Here is a 16520-nt window from a genome sequence, read left to right as displayed (position 1 = left end):
CCTTTTTTAAGTTAGAAGTGTTTTTTAAGTTAGAAGTGTGAGTTTTACCTTCAAGCATGTAAAACACTGAAATAAGCACCACTTGCTCCATCATCTGTATTCAGGACAGTGCCACGTACCTTCAGTTAAAAAAAAAAAAAACACCAACTAAAGAGATCTTTTTCTTAACTCAAAAAATGATACACATACACGCAGGCAAGTTATCAGAAAAGACATTATATTTTGGTTTCCACCTCATTTGAAACTGATTTTGGTTTTCAATCAATCAAATCTGAGTATGACTGAGTTCAGTTTTCAATTTTTTTTCCCCATAACAGTAATGATCTGGACGACCATAATTATAAAAGGGACGGGGAGAAAACCCAAGAACAAGATACACAGTCTGAATTGTGCTCTCTTCCACACGAGCACTCCAGGGAATGTTAGTTTCAGCTCTTACTTTTTTTTTTTCCCTTCGGGTTGTTACTAACAAAATCTCTACCGTTTATTAAAGCAAAGCTACAGTAAATTTTCTTGCAGTCTTACAGCAGGTTTTCATATTACCAGTAGGACTCGCATGCATGGATTGCAGTCACACACACACGCTCACAGACATTATACAGTAGCCAGTTGCCACCATAAAAAAAAAAAAAGAAAACAGACATTCATTTCCTGTAAGTGGTCAACATCAGAATCGCACCAAACTTTTGGATTAAAAAAAAAAAAATACTGCACAGGTCTTCCACATCGACATGGTAAAGTCATCCCTTCGCAATGGACGGAGCTCTCGTCTCCATTTGTTCAACATGCATCGCTGAAGCTTGAAGGCACGCTGGCCAAAGAGAGCCCTGTTCTTTTTTTGTCATCTTAACTCAAGTGTGCTGCACTCGGGGTGCAAAATAAGGAAAAAATAAAGCCAAGCCCTTTTGCAGCACACCGGGAAAAGGTCATTCGGAGACCACAGTACTTGGAAGGCAGCCCAGCTGCCCTGATTCTACTTCTAACTGTGCTCTTGGAGGCATTGAACAGATACACTTGTCTTTGAAAATTACATATAAAGGCAAATTTCTGCAAACCCTTTCTTTTCAGACTGCTTATGGTAGACTAACACTCCTGGAAGAAACTGGTCCTTCAGTTACCAGCTTCAAGTGGGAAATCTCCTACCTGCTGTCTTAAACACTGAAGCACCAGAGATTATAGGGCTGATGTGTTGAGGCGTTCATCAGCTTTGGGAAAGTTTAACACACACACACAAAAAAAAAAACACGTTAAAATGAAAAGAAATCCACAATGCCTCAAGAGCACGATATCAAACCAGAACTCTTGGGCTACTGACTGCCGGCACTGTCAGAAGCTGCTTGCTTCTGGGAAGACACCTGGAGGTTGAAGCCTTACGGTCATTTCGTATCCTCCCAGGGTGAGATTTGCTGAGCTTTACTGATTGCGAGACAAAGCAGTGTTTTGGAAAACTAAAACCAACAAACTCATAATAACCATCACCAAAATCACCATTGGGAAAGTTCAATTTGTTAGAAGGTCTCATTGAGAAACACAACTCCCTGCCTCACAGAGCAGGATGGACATGATTAACAAAACCCAGAGCAACCCGTCCCCCACAAGCTGGGCCTTCGGGACTAGCCCCCGAATTACACTGGAGGGGAGGAAAACTAAAAAAAAAAAAATAATAAGGTTGTATATCACCTTTTCCTCCTCTTAAAGTTTTAATCTGCTTATTTTTCTTTTATTTCTTTGTGTTCTTTTTTCCCCCGATTCTCCCTTCCACTCTTCCACCTTAGCTGGGGGAGTTATTGGTACGAGAGTTTGGAGAGTCCTGCTCATTTATTGTGTTCAAGAGTACACACACCGGCTGCCGGGGCAGGTGGTGGTGGCTGTGTTCACGGTGCTGCTCTTCCGCGGCATTAAAAAGCCCTTCCTCCTCGTCCCCGTGCGGGCGGCCGCTGCAGCTGTCGCAGAAGTCCAGGGGCCCGTCCAGAGCATCATCGATGAGCCCGTCGAACTCCTTGAGGTCGTCGTCGTGATGGCCCCGGTTGCATACGCAGACTTCGATGCCCGAGTCGCCCGTGAAGCGGCGCTGCCTGCCCGGCGTCTTGTCCTTCGCGTCGGGAATCGCGCTGCTCTGCTCTAAGCTCTCAGAGCTGTAACCTTTTAGCAGTTCCTCCTTGCACTCCGTATCCTTTTCGGGACTGGCCCTCTCCACTAGCTCAGCTCCCGTGCTGGTACCGCCGGGCTCCACGCTCTGCATTTTGGCAACTGCTCGCTCGACCAGCGCGGCGGTGGAAGGCTCGGGGTCCCCGAGGCCGGGGGACCCGGTGTTGTCAGTACTGCTGTTATTGCCGCTGGGTGCCGCCGAGCTGCTCTGTGCTGGCTGCAGGTTTCTTGGCGTGTCTGGGATTGTGCTACTGCTGCCTGCTGGGACGCACTGCTGATGTAAGGCACTGTATGGCGGTGGCGGGGTTGGCGGTCGGTTCACCACTTCCTCGTAGGGAGGTAGTAAATAATTTGGCAGAAACCCTGAAAGCGGGAGGCAAGGAGGAGAAGTTATTTCGCGAACAGCTTATCTCAGGAAACTTGTTATTAACGTAGGTCGGTATGTCGTTTGTCATCTGCCAGCACCTTGCCACCAAACAATGGGCTTTACGAGCGGTGCCAAAAATTAAACCAAAAGAGATATTCGGTGTTTTAGAGAAGCAGCGATCGCAGCACAGGAGGGTACAGTTACAGGAGGAGATGGACACGGCTGGAAACAGCAGCCAGACCTTATGGCTCTCAGGTCTACACTTAAGGCTACCAGGCAAACCCAGCCATACCCCAAATGGCCCCATAAACCACACCAAGGTGTGGCCTGTGTTGGCTGGAGGGAACAACCTGGGAGATAACCTGCCAGCCCTCTCCAACACTGGCTTCTCAGCTGAGTTTCCACTTTCAAGAGCAAAGATTTCATCTCACAAAGCTGTGTGTGAATATGAAGAGACGCAAACAGCTACAAGAAACTCAGCATCTGGGCTCATGGTTGTTGTTTCAGTGGTGGATTCAGTTTTTCTGGTCTGGTCAGAATAAACTGGCAGTACCAGCAAGAGAAGTGGGTTTGTTGTACTTACAGACCCTCAAATCTAAGAAAGATTTTATTTATTTCATAACAGGCAACAAAATAGCCTATACAGACAGAATGGACTTAAATAATGGAAACCTGTAGAGATAGGACTGTAGTTTTCCACGCGTAATTGCGTATCCCTGGGGCTGGGGAGGAAAGAGCTGCTGGGGCAAGAGTTGAATGAGAAAAGCAGGTCTGCACATGCAATTCGACAACCTTTTATAGGAAACTCAGCTGTGGCACCTCCAGTCAAAGGCTGAGGGTCACCACTCCAGCATACCGCAGCAGGGCACTATGATCACGAATCACTCGTGCTTTCCCTGAGCCACGGACAACAACTCCTTCACGGAGTTCATGCTCGCCAGCAGCACTGTGGCCTGGGAGCTGCAGCACGGGGTGGAAGCCAGCACGGTCCCAGCTGAGGCACCACTTCCACCCATCCCGCGCGACCAAATTTCGTGAAGCCACCCCCTCACATCTCACTCCCACCAGCTGTGTTTGCAGGCTGGGAAGGAGAAGGAGCATCCCGAAGGAAATATTTTTAAAACCTTTCCAGGAAGGCACCCAGGTGATCGCTGCACACACGGCCAAGTCAGCAGTACGTGTGAAGGGGGCTGACACGCATCCAGCAGCTGCGATACGTCACCTCCATTCTCCACAAGCCCCGGTGAGGCAGCAGAGCTGTCCCCACCTCTCGCTGAGCCCAACCGCCGCTCCCCACGGCCTCTGGGAAAAGCGACGTGAGGTACGTACGTAAATAGAAGGGCAGGGCTGAGTAGTTGTGGGCTTCCCGGTAAGCGATCAGGTTGATCTCATGTTGCCGCTGCTGGGCCTGCAGACGGTGCTTGGTGCGTCGGTGATGGCAAACACAACAGCAGCTGAGAATGATGATGATGGTCCACACCAGCCAAAACCCTGCGGGGGGGAGAGCGAGACGTTAGCCGGGGCGCAAGAGCCACATCCAGCCCAGGGAACTCTACAAACGCGATGGGGAAGATCCCTAGGAAGTCTAGATCCGAACCCCGCGCTGCCCTAAAGGCAGGAATACACAGGGCACCGGGAGGCTTCTGCACGTGCCCACCTGCGTAAGGGACTGCTGCTCGGGGAGCCTTCGCTGATTTGGGTAATTTTGTACATGCTTTGGCACGACATGGAGCGTGCTTGCTAGTCACGGCTCTGGAGGAGAACGAAATACGGAGCTCTGGCTCCCCCACCCCCCCAAAAAAAACCATCCATCCCACCCCTTGGAAATTACTTCTTTTGGCAAAATATATAAACAGATCTGCGAATAGCATTGAATTTGACTCCCACAGCCACTTCGGTTTGAAAATAATAATCAAGACACAAAAGACACTCTGCAGATTGACCACAGAAGAAGAGAAAAACCCCAAGCACTATGTTTTGCTTTTGTTTGCGATGCTCTTTAATTTCTAGCCCAAATCCTTCATTGTTATGTTTAACAAAAACATACTCTTTTTACATAGACGTCTCAAAATATTTTTAAAACTTATTTTTGTATTCAATGTCTTAAATTATCCAAAATTAAATTAATCCAGCCCCCCCACACCGAATCCTCAAGAAACCGAGCTTCTGCTCCGTTTGTGGCCGCGGCTGGTTTCCGTGCACTGCCACAGGACACGCAGTGCTCTTTAAAAGGGAATTTAACATCAGCGCTTCCTGAATTTTCTCCAGCCCTGCTAACATGCCAAGTAACTCCCCCCCCCCCCACGCTCTTTAAAGCTCCCTTCCCACTTGCATACATTAGAAATACGTTTCAGAGAGATATCAAAGAGCTACACCGCTTACGCCAGGTTAGGATTTGGCCTCCTGCAACTGCAGCCCACAGCCCTGTCTGGCTCAGGGGCCTCTGTAATCTTTATCATTTTTAAGCTTAATTTTCGCAGCTAAAAATACCAGGAGAGTTCCTCCTTTATAAACACGAGGCCTGGCAACCGCTCCTCGGCAGAGATCACAACACGGTTTCTCTCTTGGTAAGACTTCTGCCATTCTTTATTATTCCCAAACATACAAAATCAGTGCAAAAAAACATTTTCAACAGAGTCGTTCTGCCCTGTGGTATCAGCCTGCTTTTTTCTCCCTAATAAAACCCTCTGGCCTGGCTTTACAACACCTTGTTTTCAGCATCCCCTTCTGAGTTAGAAGTGTTTTCTCTGCTAAGAGCTGGGTGGGGAAAGGTGAACAGTTTAGGAATCTCAAGAATGAGAGGAATATTGCTCTGTCTCAGGACAAAGTGCAAGCGAGCCGTATCGCTGCTCTCAGAGAGCTGTTTGCAGGTGAGCTGGATGTGCTGCATCGTGCCTTCCGGCGTTTTGAGCAGGGACTTGCACCTCCCTGTGTCGTAACCCGAATTCTCCCTGTATTTTGGCACAGCAAACCGAAATCTCCCTCTCGCCTTGCACAACCTGTTTCCCTAATGAGCTAGATTCTGCCTTGTACCCAAATTTATCAAAACTCGCTACCAAATTACAGTCTTGCATGCCTTTTTTTTTTGTCTACTGCCCTCTGAGCACCCTCTTGCTCCTAAAAAAGCCTTTTTATTCGAGTTACAGGGATCAGTCTTGCCCACCCTTCCCTCCAAAGCCAGGCGTTTGCAGTCACCGTCTCGCCGTTTGAAAACTCCCCCCAGTACATTTTATTTTTTGCTAAGGGAAGGTTCCTTGGCCCGTGCTTGCTGAGGAAGCAAGAACAACCCCTCAAAACCAGGTCACTCGCACAGCACGCCACCGTGCGCTGAGGCAGGCCTGCAGTTCATCTTCCAGTGCTCCTTATTTTCAGAGAGCGATCCGTGATCGTCCGTTCAAAAACAATGGAAAATTACACCCGGCTATCCAGGGATTTTAGCTAGTTATGAAAACAGATGCTTTTTAACACATTTTTTCATGTCCTTTCCCAAGGACTCTGGAGGCAGTGGTAGCAGGCAGCACTTCGTTAGTTAAGATGTCCTGGAGAAGTGCCACTGTTAAGCAATCTCAGCTGTAGCAGCCGAATTTTTCTGCAGGGAATAACTGCTCCCACCCAAGCCTGCATCCAGTGGATTAAAAAACTATTTCTTTAGAAATCTCCCCTACCCATTCCAAAGAAATCCCGAAGTGCTTTGCAGACAAACTGATGGACAAGCTCAGAGTAGGGGTCAAAGTAAGCTCAGCCATCGCCGGGAAGACACGCAGCAGCTCTGTAAACAACAGGCAGTAACAGCACACAGCAGTTTGGGCTAATAAATTAATGCTGGATCCTACTGAAACCGCAGGTGGCATTTTTAAGTAAACAGCCCCTAATTTACTGGGTTGCAGTTCGGTCACAGTGCCAGGAACAACACCTCCACGCCGGTGCCAAGGGTCTCCGTGCACGCTTGCGACCACAAATGGACAGGACCTGGTGTTTCTCATGTGAATTTCCAGAAAAAGAACCCACTAATACCACGCTATTGCCTGATTTCATTAACCACGGACGCTTCCTGGAGCTTCTAGGAATTACTCAACTCCTGACTCAGCGCGAGCCCCGGGCCTTGCCTGGGTGATCGCAGGGGATTGGCGCTGCGCGCCCGCCACAGCTGCTTTCTCCACCTGGCTGCTTCTTTGAGGGCTTTGCCCCCACCTCGCCACGCAGCAGCACATCTGCGTTCCCCAGCACGTAGGAAGCATCAGCGTGGGACATCCGTAGGCGCTGAGGCAGGCAGGGAGCTGCTCACCCGCTTGAAGGTCTGGTTGCAAGCCCAGCACGGTGCTGGGGGCCCGCGGAAGGCCCCATAACGTGCCCTAGCCAGGAGGCTGGGCACAGCTGCAGTTCTGGCTGCAGAACCGAAAACCTGCGGAAGCCTAGCAAATATATAGTACAGTCATTTATTTGAACTGAAGCTCCACGTAAAGGCCAAGTGTAAATATTATGTCTAAAAGGATGGAGAGAACAGTGAAGATGTCCTGGGCCGAGCTGTGCATTTGTACACCTGGCGATGCTCGGCTTCCAACTAGCAGCAGGGAGGGAAACGGAGCAGAGCGCTGGCCCACGCACCCAGCGGCTCGTTTGGCAAGAGGGGAAGGAGGGGAATTTCAAATTCATCCAAAGACAACACGACACGAGCAGGAAACATGGAGGCTGAGCGCTGTAACGGTACAAGCTAACACCTGGCCCGTGGCAAGAGCAGGCACCAGCTCTGCTTTGTGCTGAAAACGGGTGAGATGTGCAAAGGCAACAGAAGTCTGGCATTAAAAGGCCTCCAAAAGCCAAGTAAAACCGGGCTTCCAGTTGCCTTCGTTGTCCCCAAAAGCTTTCCCTGCGCTCTTCAGCACGCGCCTCCTGCCCATATGGACATGAGCTGGTTTCAGCCGTACCGTGCTGAGCTGTCGCTGCAGCCACTGGAAAAGGAGAAAATTTTGGGAGGCACTGGGCGTGCAGATCCAGGTCTGTCAGAAATAGTCCGAATCGAGAGAGAAGCTCCAGGGGGCATTTCCCACTGCCAACCCGGCTGTGACCACGGGGAGTAAAAGCTCGCTGCAATCGGAGGGGGAGACTGACAGGCAGAGAGAAACAGGGTCTTCGGAGAAATAGTTGCTGCTGATGAACACCACGGACAGAAGCGATGCACCAGTTCGGAGCTAAACATGCAGTGGGGGACCGTGAGATTTAAAGGCAATTTCAGGCTCGCTCTTGGTTTATGGAAGAGTCAGAGGTTGAAATGCTCTGCCGTCCAAAAAAGGCTGAGAAGTGCTGAGTTCTGAGAAGTGCTGCTGTATTTTCTGTCAAATTCACTGGTGATGCCAATGGGTTGATAATGATGCAAGCAAAGAGTGAAGCAGACACAGCCAAGGAGTTGAGTTTTGCCAAGAGATTTCCCTGCCAGAGCATCAAAAGCTTTCATGAAAATAAAACAGCAGTACCAAGCTCTTACCAGCATCACACAGGCTCAGGGAAAAGCACCAAGCTCTACGTGAGCACCAAGCTCAGAGGATCCAAACAGGAGCTGCAGGAAGACCTGCAAACAGAATTACCTCCCAGGGAAGGTAATTCTCACTGTGCTCACAAGCACAGAAAACACCTAGGAACGAGGAGGCTGCTCTGTTCACAGCTTCCTTGGGAAAGGGAGCTCCATCAGAGGTCACGCACTGGAGATGTCTTCTGCCAGCCATGACAGAACATGCCAGGTTTAGAGCTTCAAGAAAACCTGAGGCACTGACCACAGTTTTGCCCAAATTTAAGAATAATTAGGAATAAACCATCCTGAGGGTAAGAAACAGAGCATTCTCTCCCTATGAAAAGTGGGGAGCAGCGTTCAGTCTGATGCCGAGGAGGACATGCACTGTGCTTGCTGCCTGGGATGCTGCCATCAGCAGCCCCATCGAGGGAAGCTCCTTTTATCCTGTGCAAAATGGAAAACATGTTTTCTGGAGTGTTCCAAGGGTAGGAACAGAGAAATCTGCCCTCAAGTTCACGGTAAACTTGGGCAAATGCCATTGCTCTATTGGCAGGAAGTCCCCTAAAAGGGAGCCAAAATATACTGCAAAGTGTTTTTGTGTCTGCCTGACAAGCATCTGGGTAATAGCTTTGGCTTCACGAGAGCTGGTTCTAAACAGAAGAAGAAGTGGGACAATTTCATTGACTAAAATGCGATCTCCCAAACAACGGCCTCACAATTGGCCATGCCTGAAAAAAAAAATCGTCTTTCCCAGGGCCAACGCCATCATCAAAAACAGGAGAGAGATTTAATTGGTACCACAACTCGGATGCACTTGGGTTTTACAGTGTCCTTGGCACAGGGACCGTGTCGTCTCCTGCCTCTTCGACACCAGCCCGCGTGAGTCAATGCTGCTGCTCAGGAATGCGAGACGAGGATCCAGGCCATAGGCCTAGGAACATTTTAAAGAAAAAGAAGGCTGCTGAACGACGAGGTCCCTCCAGCCTGTCTCTTCCATACCTTGTGCCAGCACAAAGTTGCGTGCAACTGTGCTTTGAACTGGTTTTGGGGAACCAGCGCAGGTTGAAACTCATCTGGCCCAACCAAACAGCAGCAAGAGAATGACTGTGACTTTCAGTGACAGCTTTATGGCAATTTAAGTCAGCAGAACTGCAGCCCCAGCCCCATCACACTGCAGGAAAGAGTTATTGAATTGCAGTGGTACAAGGAGAAAGCTGAAGGCAACATCTCCAACTCCCGCTCACTGCCTCCCAGCTTGGTGACTCGTGGCAGAAGATGATGGACATTAACTGCAGCTGGTTTCTAGCTTTCAGAACAGTGGCCAGAATACACAGTACATCCACCGCCATGAGATAAGATGGAAAAAGACATGTTTCAGAAAAATCCTTTGCAATGAGAGGCGAGGCAGTAAATCTGCAAACTGTTGTTATGCCTCTTCTCCCGGGGAGAGCGCCTTTGAAGAACAATTGTTCCTGTGCTCCAGAAGACTTTAAGTCCAGTCAGTTCTGGCATAAGAGTTGTACCCCATCAAGACCTTTATGTTGGTAAAATGCACATTAAATACCGGTCTAACATATACCAGAGAGAAGCATCCAGCTGAGGCCATGCCCAGTTAACCTGGGACCAAGATGTGGATAAGTGATGGAGCTGGGGATTTGGTGAGGAGCTGGGTTGCAGGTGCAGAAGGCAGGGGGTGAAGCAGCAGGGTTTGGCTGTCTTGCCTTTTCTTACTTTTTAGCAGGTGGAAGTAGCCCACGTGGGGTGAAGGTCAGGATCTGCACAGTAAGACTACGCAAGAGAGATTGCCTTCTTTGTATAGGTGAACATCACCACACCAAAACCAGCCTAAGTTGATTTTGCTGTGCGGATTAGGCTACAGAAATACAAGAATAAAACTCCTCACTAACCCCATTTATCTGTTTCCACATAGTTGTGACATCTGTTTTGTTTGCTAGGCTTCATAACAGCAGGGTCATCGCTGAAGCATCAGCTGAGGAGTAACAGCAGCCAGAATTCAGTTTCATACACCTGAGTTAAAGAGAAAGCAAGCACAGCCATGCAGGAGGCTGCGAGAAAGGCAAGGAACAGGGCAAATCCCTCTCCAAAAAAAGGACTTGGTTAAACTGAAGGATAAGATAACGCGGGGTGAGAAAGAAAACATGGGACTGACGTGTTATTTGACTGAGGGGCTTTGGAGACTGCAGCAAAGTCTTTGGAAATGAATTCCTGTTATAAAGCTGACCTGGAACATGTACGTGTTACAGCAGTTGCTAGAGCTTTAGCAACTAACCGGATTCCTGCCAAAATTTTCTGGCAGCACGTTTTTTGGGGAAAAGAACTGTCTAGAGATTCCAAAGGGAAGCGTGCAGAGATGAGCAAAACGTTCAAGATCAGCAAAAACATCTACTGTGCTGCCTGCAAACAGATTTTTTCCCGTACAACCCTTCCACTAAGGCCCAAATAGTCAAGACTTTTTTTCTTTTCTTTCAGAAACAGAGGGGCTCAGTGTCAATGCTAAGGCAGCCAAAATGAAGCAAAATCTGGTACATCTAACATCTGAATCGCCACTCATCACCCGTGCTGGTTTGCTGCGCAGTACCTTAATGCTCTGACTTTGAGGGGCTGCAGCTGAGATCGTCTGCGTGCTGTGACCAGCTGCCTGTCTCCATGCTCTGTGATTCCTGAAGCACCGCACACTATTCTTCCAACCGCACCACATAAAATACTTTCTGCAGCTTAGCTGGCTGTGTTCGGTGCCTCAGGAACTGTCTAATTTCATGCTGCTCCTCATCAGGGCAAGGGGGAGACAAGGATGGATGTCAGGAGATCTGGACTTGGTTCTCAAAACACATTATAGGCTTAAACTTTGGAAAATCCAGAACTTCTGAGCCTTAATTCTTACCCGACAAAATGCAGGTAACTGCCTTCCTTGATTACTTACTTTCTTCTAGTTTGAAAAGTGGCATCTGGGAACATTTAAGCAATAAAACACCCATCGAGCCTGGACCAAGGTCAACATCAGAAAACTCCAGCAAATCACAAGCACATCATAACAGACCTGAATCAAAACTGTTAGCAAGCAAAACCCAGTGGCTGCTGCTGTTCTCTCACAACCTCCCCCTTGAGTACTGTGACCTCTCTGGGGAGCCCAAGGAAATTGTTAGGCTAAAACATGCAACCAGCTCAGCCACCATCCATCCAGACAGCTTCCCCTACGTGGGGAGATGCAACAGTGAAGCTCCTTCTCCCCTCCTGCTTTTCAAAATCCTACTCCATAAAAATTAAGAGACATACTGCCATATCCCCCCCTCTCCCCCCACGTTAACAGCTAGCAACCCTCAGCTAAGAACTAATTGAACCTTTATATAGCTATGAGACCTATATATAAAAACCTGGATATAGTTTTATTATTTGGCAACATGGCACTATATTTTTTTTTTAATAAGAGATGGGTGGGGAATCTGAACCAAGCTGTTGTCTAATTTTAAACACAGGCTGTCCACCTGCTTGGCATATCATGTTCTCCATTCCTCCACTCCACCCCTTAACAAAATAATACCTTGATTTTGCATCCCATTCCATTACCCTCAAGGACTGGTTTATAATTACTGTAACCTTACTTGCTGTCTAGAAATGTTGAGGTCAGCCATTTTCAAAGACAAACTTCCCTCAAATTCTTAAATGGGGGAAAACGATCCTTTTTATGGGAAATCCTCCAAGTGGCCACAAGACAGGCTCACATTTCAAAAGGCATATCCAACAAAGACAGACCAGCTTTCTTTTCCATTTCAAATGCCACCCTCCTCTGCTTCTTGTCCCCACTAAGCTGTGGTGGTAAAAAAAATCCAGCATTTAATTCAACAGGACAAGGAAGAAGGCCAGTTTTCAGGCACACAGTAGTCCTGGTGGTCAGAGAAGTTTCTGGGAAGAGTAGAAACTTCTGAGAAGTTACTCCAGTACATGCATACATTGGTTAAAGTCAAATCATAAAAGAAGCATGAAGCCATACTGAAAAGTTCCAATTTAACTGTTCATTAACAAAAATTTATTATTAACCTTTAAAAAGCTAATCTATTCCCTAGCGAGTAAAGCTGTTGCTCGCCACATCATCAGTTCACTCCTGTTAGTGAGCCTATTTACATAAATTATCGCCTCTGTTCACCTTAAAGGTCTTGCGGGTGCCTCAGCACACATACATACCGAAGATATTCAACAGTCCGTGGAGCAGCAGAGCAGTTCTGCAGCTGTGGTCGCACGCTCTAGAACATGAGTTTTCATTTAAAAGGACATGCTCCCGCCCGCACCTCCACCCCCCCATCCCAGAAACCTCCTTCTAGCACACATAATGGCAAAGCAAGCTTTGAAAACATTAACCAACTGTAAATCAATGCTGGGCATTTGCCCAAATTTGCAGAAAGCCTGCAAGAATAGGTCTCGAGTTTGCACTGTTCCCTTCATCTCCGTGTGGTATATGATGCTCTTCACTACGCAGGAGGAATGTGAATCTCAACGCAGAAACCCACTTCCCCCGAGGAACCATTCATCAGCGTGTGCCATTAATATGTTTACTCCACGCTCTCAAAGCGACTCGTGTGCTTGCCCTAGAGAGCAGCTCGAAATGTTCTCCTCCCCTGTAATAAAATCTGTTTTTATCTTCCAAGACCTTCCATGATGCAGCCAGGCACTGCCAAATCTAGAAGTCCGTGCCATGCAGTTACAGTTAAAAGCAAAATCATTTCATTAAAATGGCAGGGGGCTATTGTTCTGACTCTATTGTTTGCGTGCAATTCAATTAAGCCTCTTTCAAGGCGTCCATGGGAGAAACATGGTGACTGCAGCAAGCATCAGTGTGCAGCTGTACTCCATGCTGTTGCTCAATTTAGATCCTGTTTGCCACAGAGCATGTAAGCCCCTGGATACATGCCTCTTCCTCTGCATTCCCACCCACACAACCCCAAAGCAGGGCCTGACCTTCCCCGCTCTGCTTTCTCCATGCATCCCCATTTGGTTCGAACAAATTCCAGCCGTCCGCCCTGCCGGCTGCTCTGAGCCTGATGCTCCGAGGAGGCCGCACGTTTGGGCCTGCACCTCGGCCTGCTCATGTCCCCGGAGCTACCCGCCCCGTCCTGAATAGTTTCTGCTGCTGTTTGGATACTTCTGAAGTCCCCAAAAGGCCCACAACACGTTCAACTCGTACCACTTGCGATGACACAGCCAGGCACTACAGGCCTGATGCCTAATGCCTTCTCAAGAAGTCCCTTAGAGTCCTGTTTAATTTGCAACCACATCCTCCATGCTTCACTGGTTACTCTGGAAAGTAAAAGTGTATTTCCAGACTAAAGGATGAAGCGTCAGCTATTCCTGTCCTTGGATCCAGGTAAAGTGACGCTCTTCGTATGTATAACACATTTCCACACAGACGTTTCTTTGAGAAAGTGAAACTGTCGGCACCACAGAGGGATTAAGTAGATAGCACAGTTACATAAAGCTACAAGATACCATGGGGTGTGGTAGGAAAATGTCACCAGTCTCTAACGTGAGGGTGCAATGTTCAGAGTTCCACATTTCCAAATTTCTGGAGCACAGATGCCTTCTTAGCTTTGGTTCCTGGCAGTACCACAGCATGTCAAGATCAATGTTCAACCCTTTATGGTTCCTACTCGGGAAAGGAAGACACTGTCAGCCCAGGCGCAACTCAAAGTCCGCCTCTGAACTTCAGCATTTCTTATTTTCCTGTCCCTTCAGCTGCTTTATCAGTCTTTCTGACCTGCTTTGACCTGTCTGCTGCCCTCTAAAGAAACTTGGAAGGTACAATCACTTAACCATTCACTAGAAACATGGATAATTTTAAATCCCGGATTTCACAAAATTTCCCAGGAGACAACAAAGCCAATGGACAATGAATGTTCCTCACAGCCCACGGTATTCAGCTCCTGGCAGCCCCCAAAATATGCCCAAGACCTCCTCTACCCAAGGAGCTGTACTCCCAACACAGTGCTTCCTTAAGAGAACAGGCGTCCCAGCCCTGCTCCTCGAGAGGACAGCTTTAAAAAGATAAATCAGATGTAAGCTGTCATTCTTGCAAAGAACTAAAACAATAAGATGAAAGACACTGAATTAATTCCGCTTGAGTGTGTCAAGCTCAAGAGTTGTGCATGTTGGCATTGTCCCTCAAGTGTGGTTTCTCACTCACATACAATGCTATTTTGAGTACCCTCAGTACTGCCCAAACCAGAAACAAGACCAAACAACAAATTTCCAGTCATGAATGTGGTAAGACAGCCCATTACTCCTCAAAAAGCAGGCAGTGCCCATTGTAACAACATTTCCCTCACTGTATCAGGTCAACTCCGGTTTGCATTGCAGCTAAATGCAATGGCAATGCATGACAAGGGCTGAATACAACACCCCACGAGACACAAGCCAGACCTGTAGTATGACAGCCATGCAGATTAAGAAGGGAAACCATACAAAACAGAAGGACTTACACCAGAGTTCATAGTAGTAGTTGCAACACTGGGATTGTCCACAACAGTGGCCCGTTTCACATATGTAACTTTGATTGTTGACACCCATGCAGGTTTCCTTGTCCTAAAATTAAACAGACACACTTTTAAGATGTTTTGTCAGTATCTTCTGTAAATGTAGTCTTTTTTTTACCCAACAATCTGCAAGCAATTTAAGATTCACAAGTTATGGTCTTGGGAAATTGTAAAATACATGAAGAGATTAAAATACAACTAGGGACCACCAAAGAATATATTCCATAAATGACAGTTTTGAAGAAATCCCCATATCTCCAAACTCGTGAGTTACATTGCTTTAGCACCTAGACAGCGCTGCTTTCTTATCATCCCTTTCCTTTTCCATTAAAAGTTATCATGTTTTGGGAGCCAGGCATTCTCTTAAAGACGAGATATCATTTGTTTCACATTTTACACAATATCACTGCATTATTGGGGCTGCACGCCAAGTGAAAAAAATGCATTCATAAACAGAACATTATAACTTGAGAAAAGACTGCTTGGATTCATTTAGATCTCAGTGATAATTACAGTATGTTCCTGCAAGATTCCAATCTAAAATGATTCCTTCATAATTAGCCATGTGCTTTATATAAGATCAGCATTCCTGTAAAACTTCTTCCTGGAACAGTGAAGTAGTCCAGGAGCAGAGCCAAATCAGCTGTACTGTATCACCCAGCAGGTCCTCGGGACACTTAAGATGGAAAAGGCGGCTGGTGTGAAGTCTCAGTCCCCCCCCAGGAGTCCATGGTTTCCTGCTAGTCTGAAAACATGGGTGGGACAACGTACAGAACATGAGAAAACAGAAGTCTTTTACAGGCTGTGGTGTGTACGTCTCTAAGAGGTGTTGGGGCAACCTGGAAGTTAGAAGGCAGTGCACCAGCTCTTAGAAAACAAACAGACCTTAATAAAAGACACTGATGATGCAAGCAAACCTGTAACAAAGTCTAAAATTATCACTTTCTTTCACTTAAAATTTCTTATTAATAATGCAAAGAAAGCATGGGAAAGTTTATACTAAAGATGTGTTGAAATAAGTCATTTAAGTACCATCTTTCAAATAAAAGAGAAAAAAAAAACAACCAGCTAGGATGAGCAGCAAACCCAAGGAGCAGGCTCTAGGACTGTGCATCTGTGGGTCCCAACGCCTGCTGAACTGCACTGTTTCTGTATTGTAAGTGCAACACAGCCCCACTTCGCATAAACCTCTACAACAGTCACCACATGTGCAAAACATGAAGTCCCATTCAAACTATGGATCAGCCCACTGAACAAGTGGTGAAAGGCAGCAGTTTCAGTGCAGAAGAGTCCCACACTAAGTTCAGGCAAAATTAATCTACAAAGATGAGCCAGAAGTGCAGGTTGAGTCTAAAACCAGAATTTGTTCAAATTTCATAACCAAAACGACTACAGCTTTGTGACGTCTGTGACAAAAATGACTTTTGGAAAGGCTTTGATATTGTGTGGACACAGTTTAGCAAACATGACTCTGCCTAAGATAAACCACTTCCCCTTCTGCTACAGGCACCACGAGGTTCCCAAAAGCCTCTAAAGATCATCAATGGGCTACCCTACAACTCACCGCAGACACACCAAGGTGGTACCTGCTTCCCATTTCCAGGAGAACACCACTTTGCTGGACAACACGGCCAAATTGCTTTGCTGCATGGTGCTAAAGCAAACGTTTCATATTCTCATCTTAAAACACTGCACATCAACAGTAGAAACAACATTTTCCTATAGACTAAGGAGCAGTTTTCCATCTGTAATTACAGTGTCTGATAGCAACTTTTAGCAGACGCTGCTGAGCTAGCACAGCATTTTCTGCTTCAGGAACACTGCTCATTCCAAAAACTGTAATTTGCATCAGGAAAAGAGCTAGAAACAGGACACATCTCTTCTCTCATCTGTTCTTATTAGTTTATTTACACTTTTCCTCACTTTTGTTGGCTTTGCAGAGTTAAAGCAACTGATG

General features: G+C 47.0%; 1 protein-coding gene across 6 annotated transcripts in view; it reads right to left on the bottom strand.

Annotated features, from left to right (window-relative positions):
* Positions 1 to 200: 200 nt before the first annotated feature.
* Positions 201 to 16520, bottom strand: part of WBP1L (WW domain binding protein 1 like) — a 57509-nt gene continuing 41189 nt past the window's right edge. For 5 of the 6 annotated variants that reach the window (XM_080596916.1, XM_080596917.1, XM_080596919.1 and 2 more), the window contains 3 exons: positions 14510 to 14612; positions 3845 to 4006; positions 201 to 2511 (listed from right to left, as the gene is read on the bottom strand). In XM_080596916.1, coding sequence (XP_080453042.1) covers positions 1772 to 2511; positions 3845 to 4006; positions 14510 to 14612 — 1005 coding nt within the window. In that variant the 3' untranslated portion in view covers positions 201 to 1771. The remainder of the gene's footprint in view (positions 2512 to 3844; positions 4007 to 14509; positions 14613 to 16520) is intronic. The other variant, XM_080596920.1, reaches the window with a different exon arrangement.

This window comes from Anser brachyrhynchus (assembly GCF_964034855.1).
Source record: "Anser brachyrhynchus genome assembly, chromosome: 6".
NCBI lineage: Eukaryota > Metazoa > Chordata > Aves > Anseriformes > Anatidae > Anser > Anser brachyrhynchus.
Note: the sequence above shows the minus strand (reverse complement) of the source record. Positions and strands in the feature narration are given on the sequence as shown.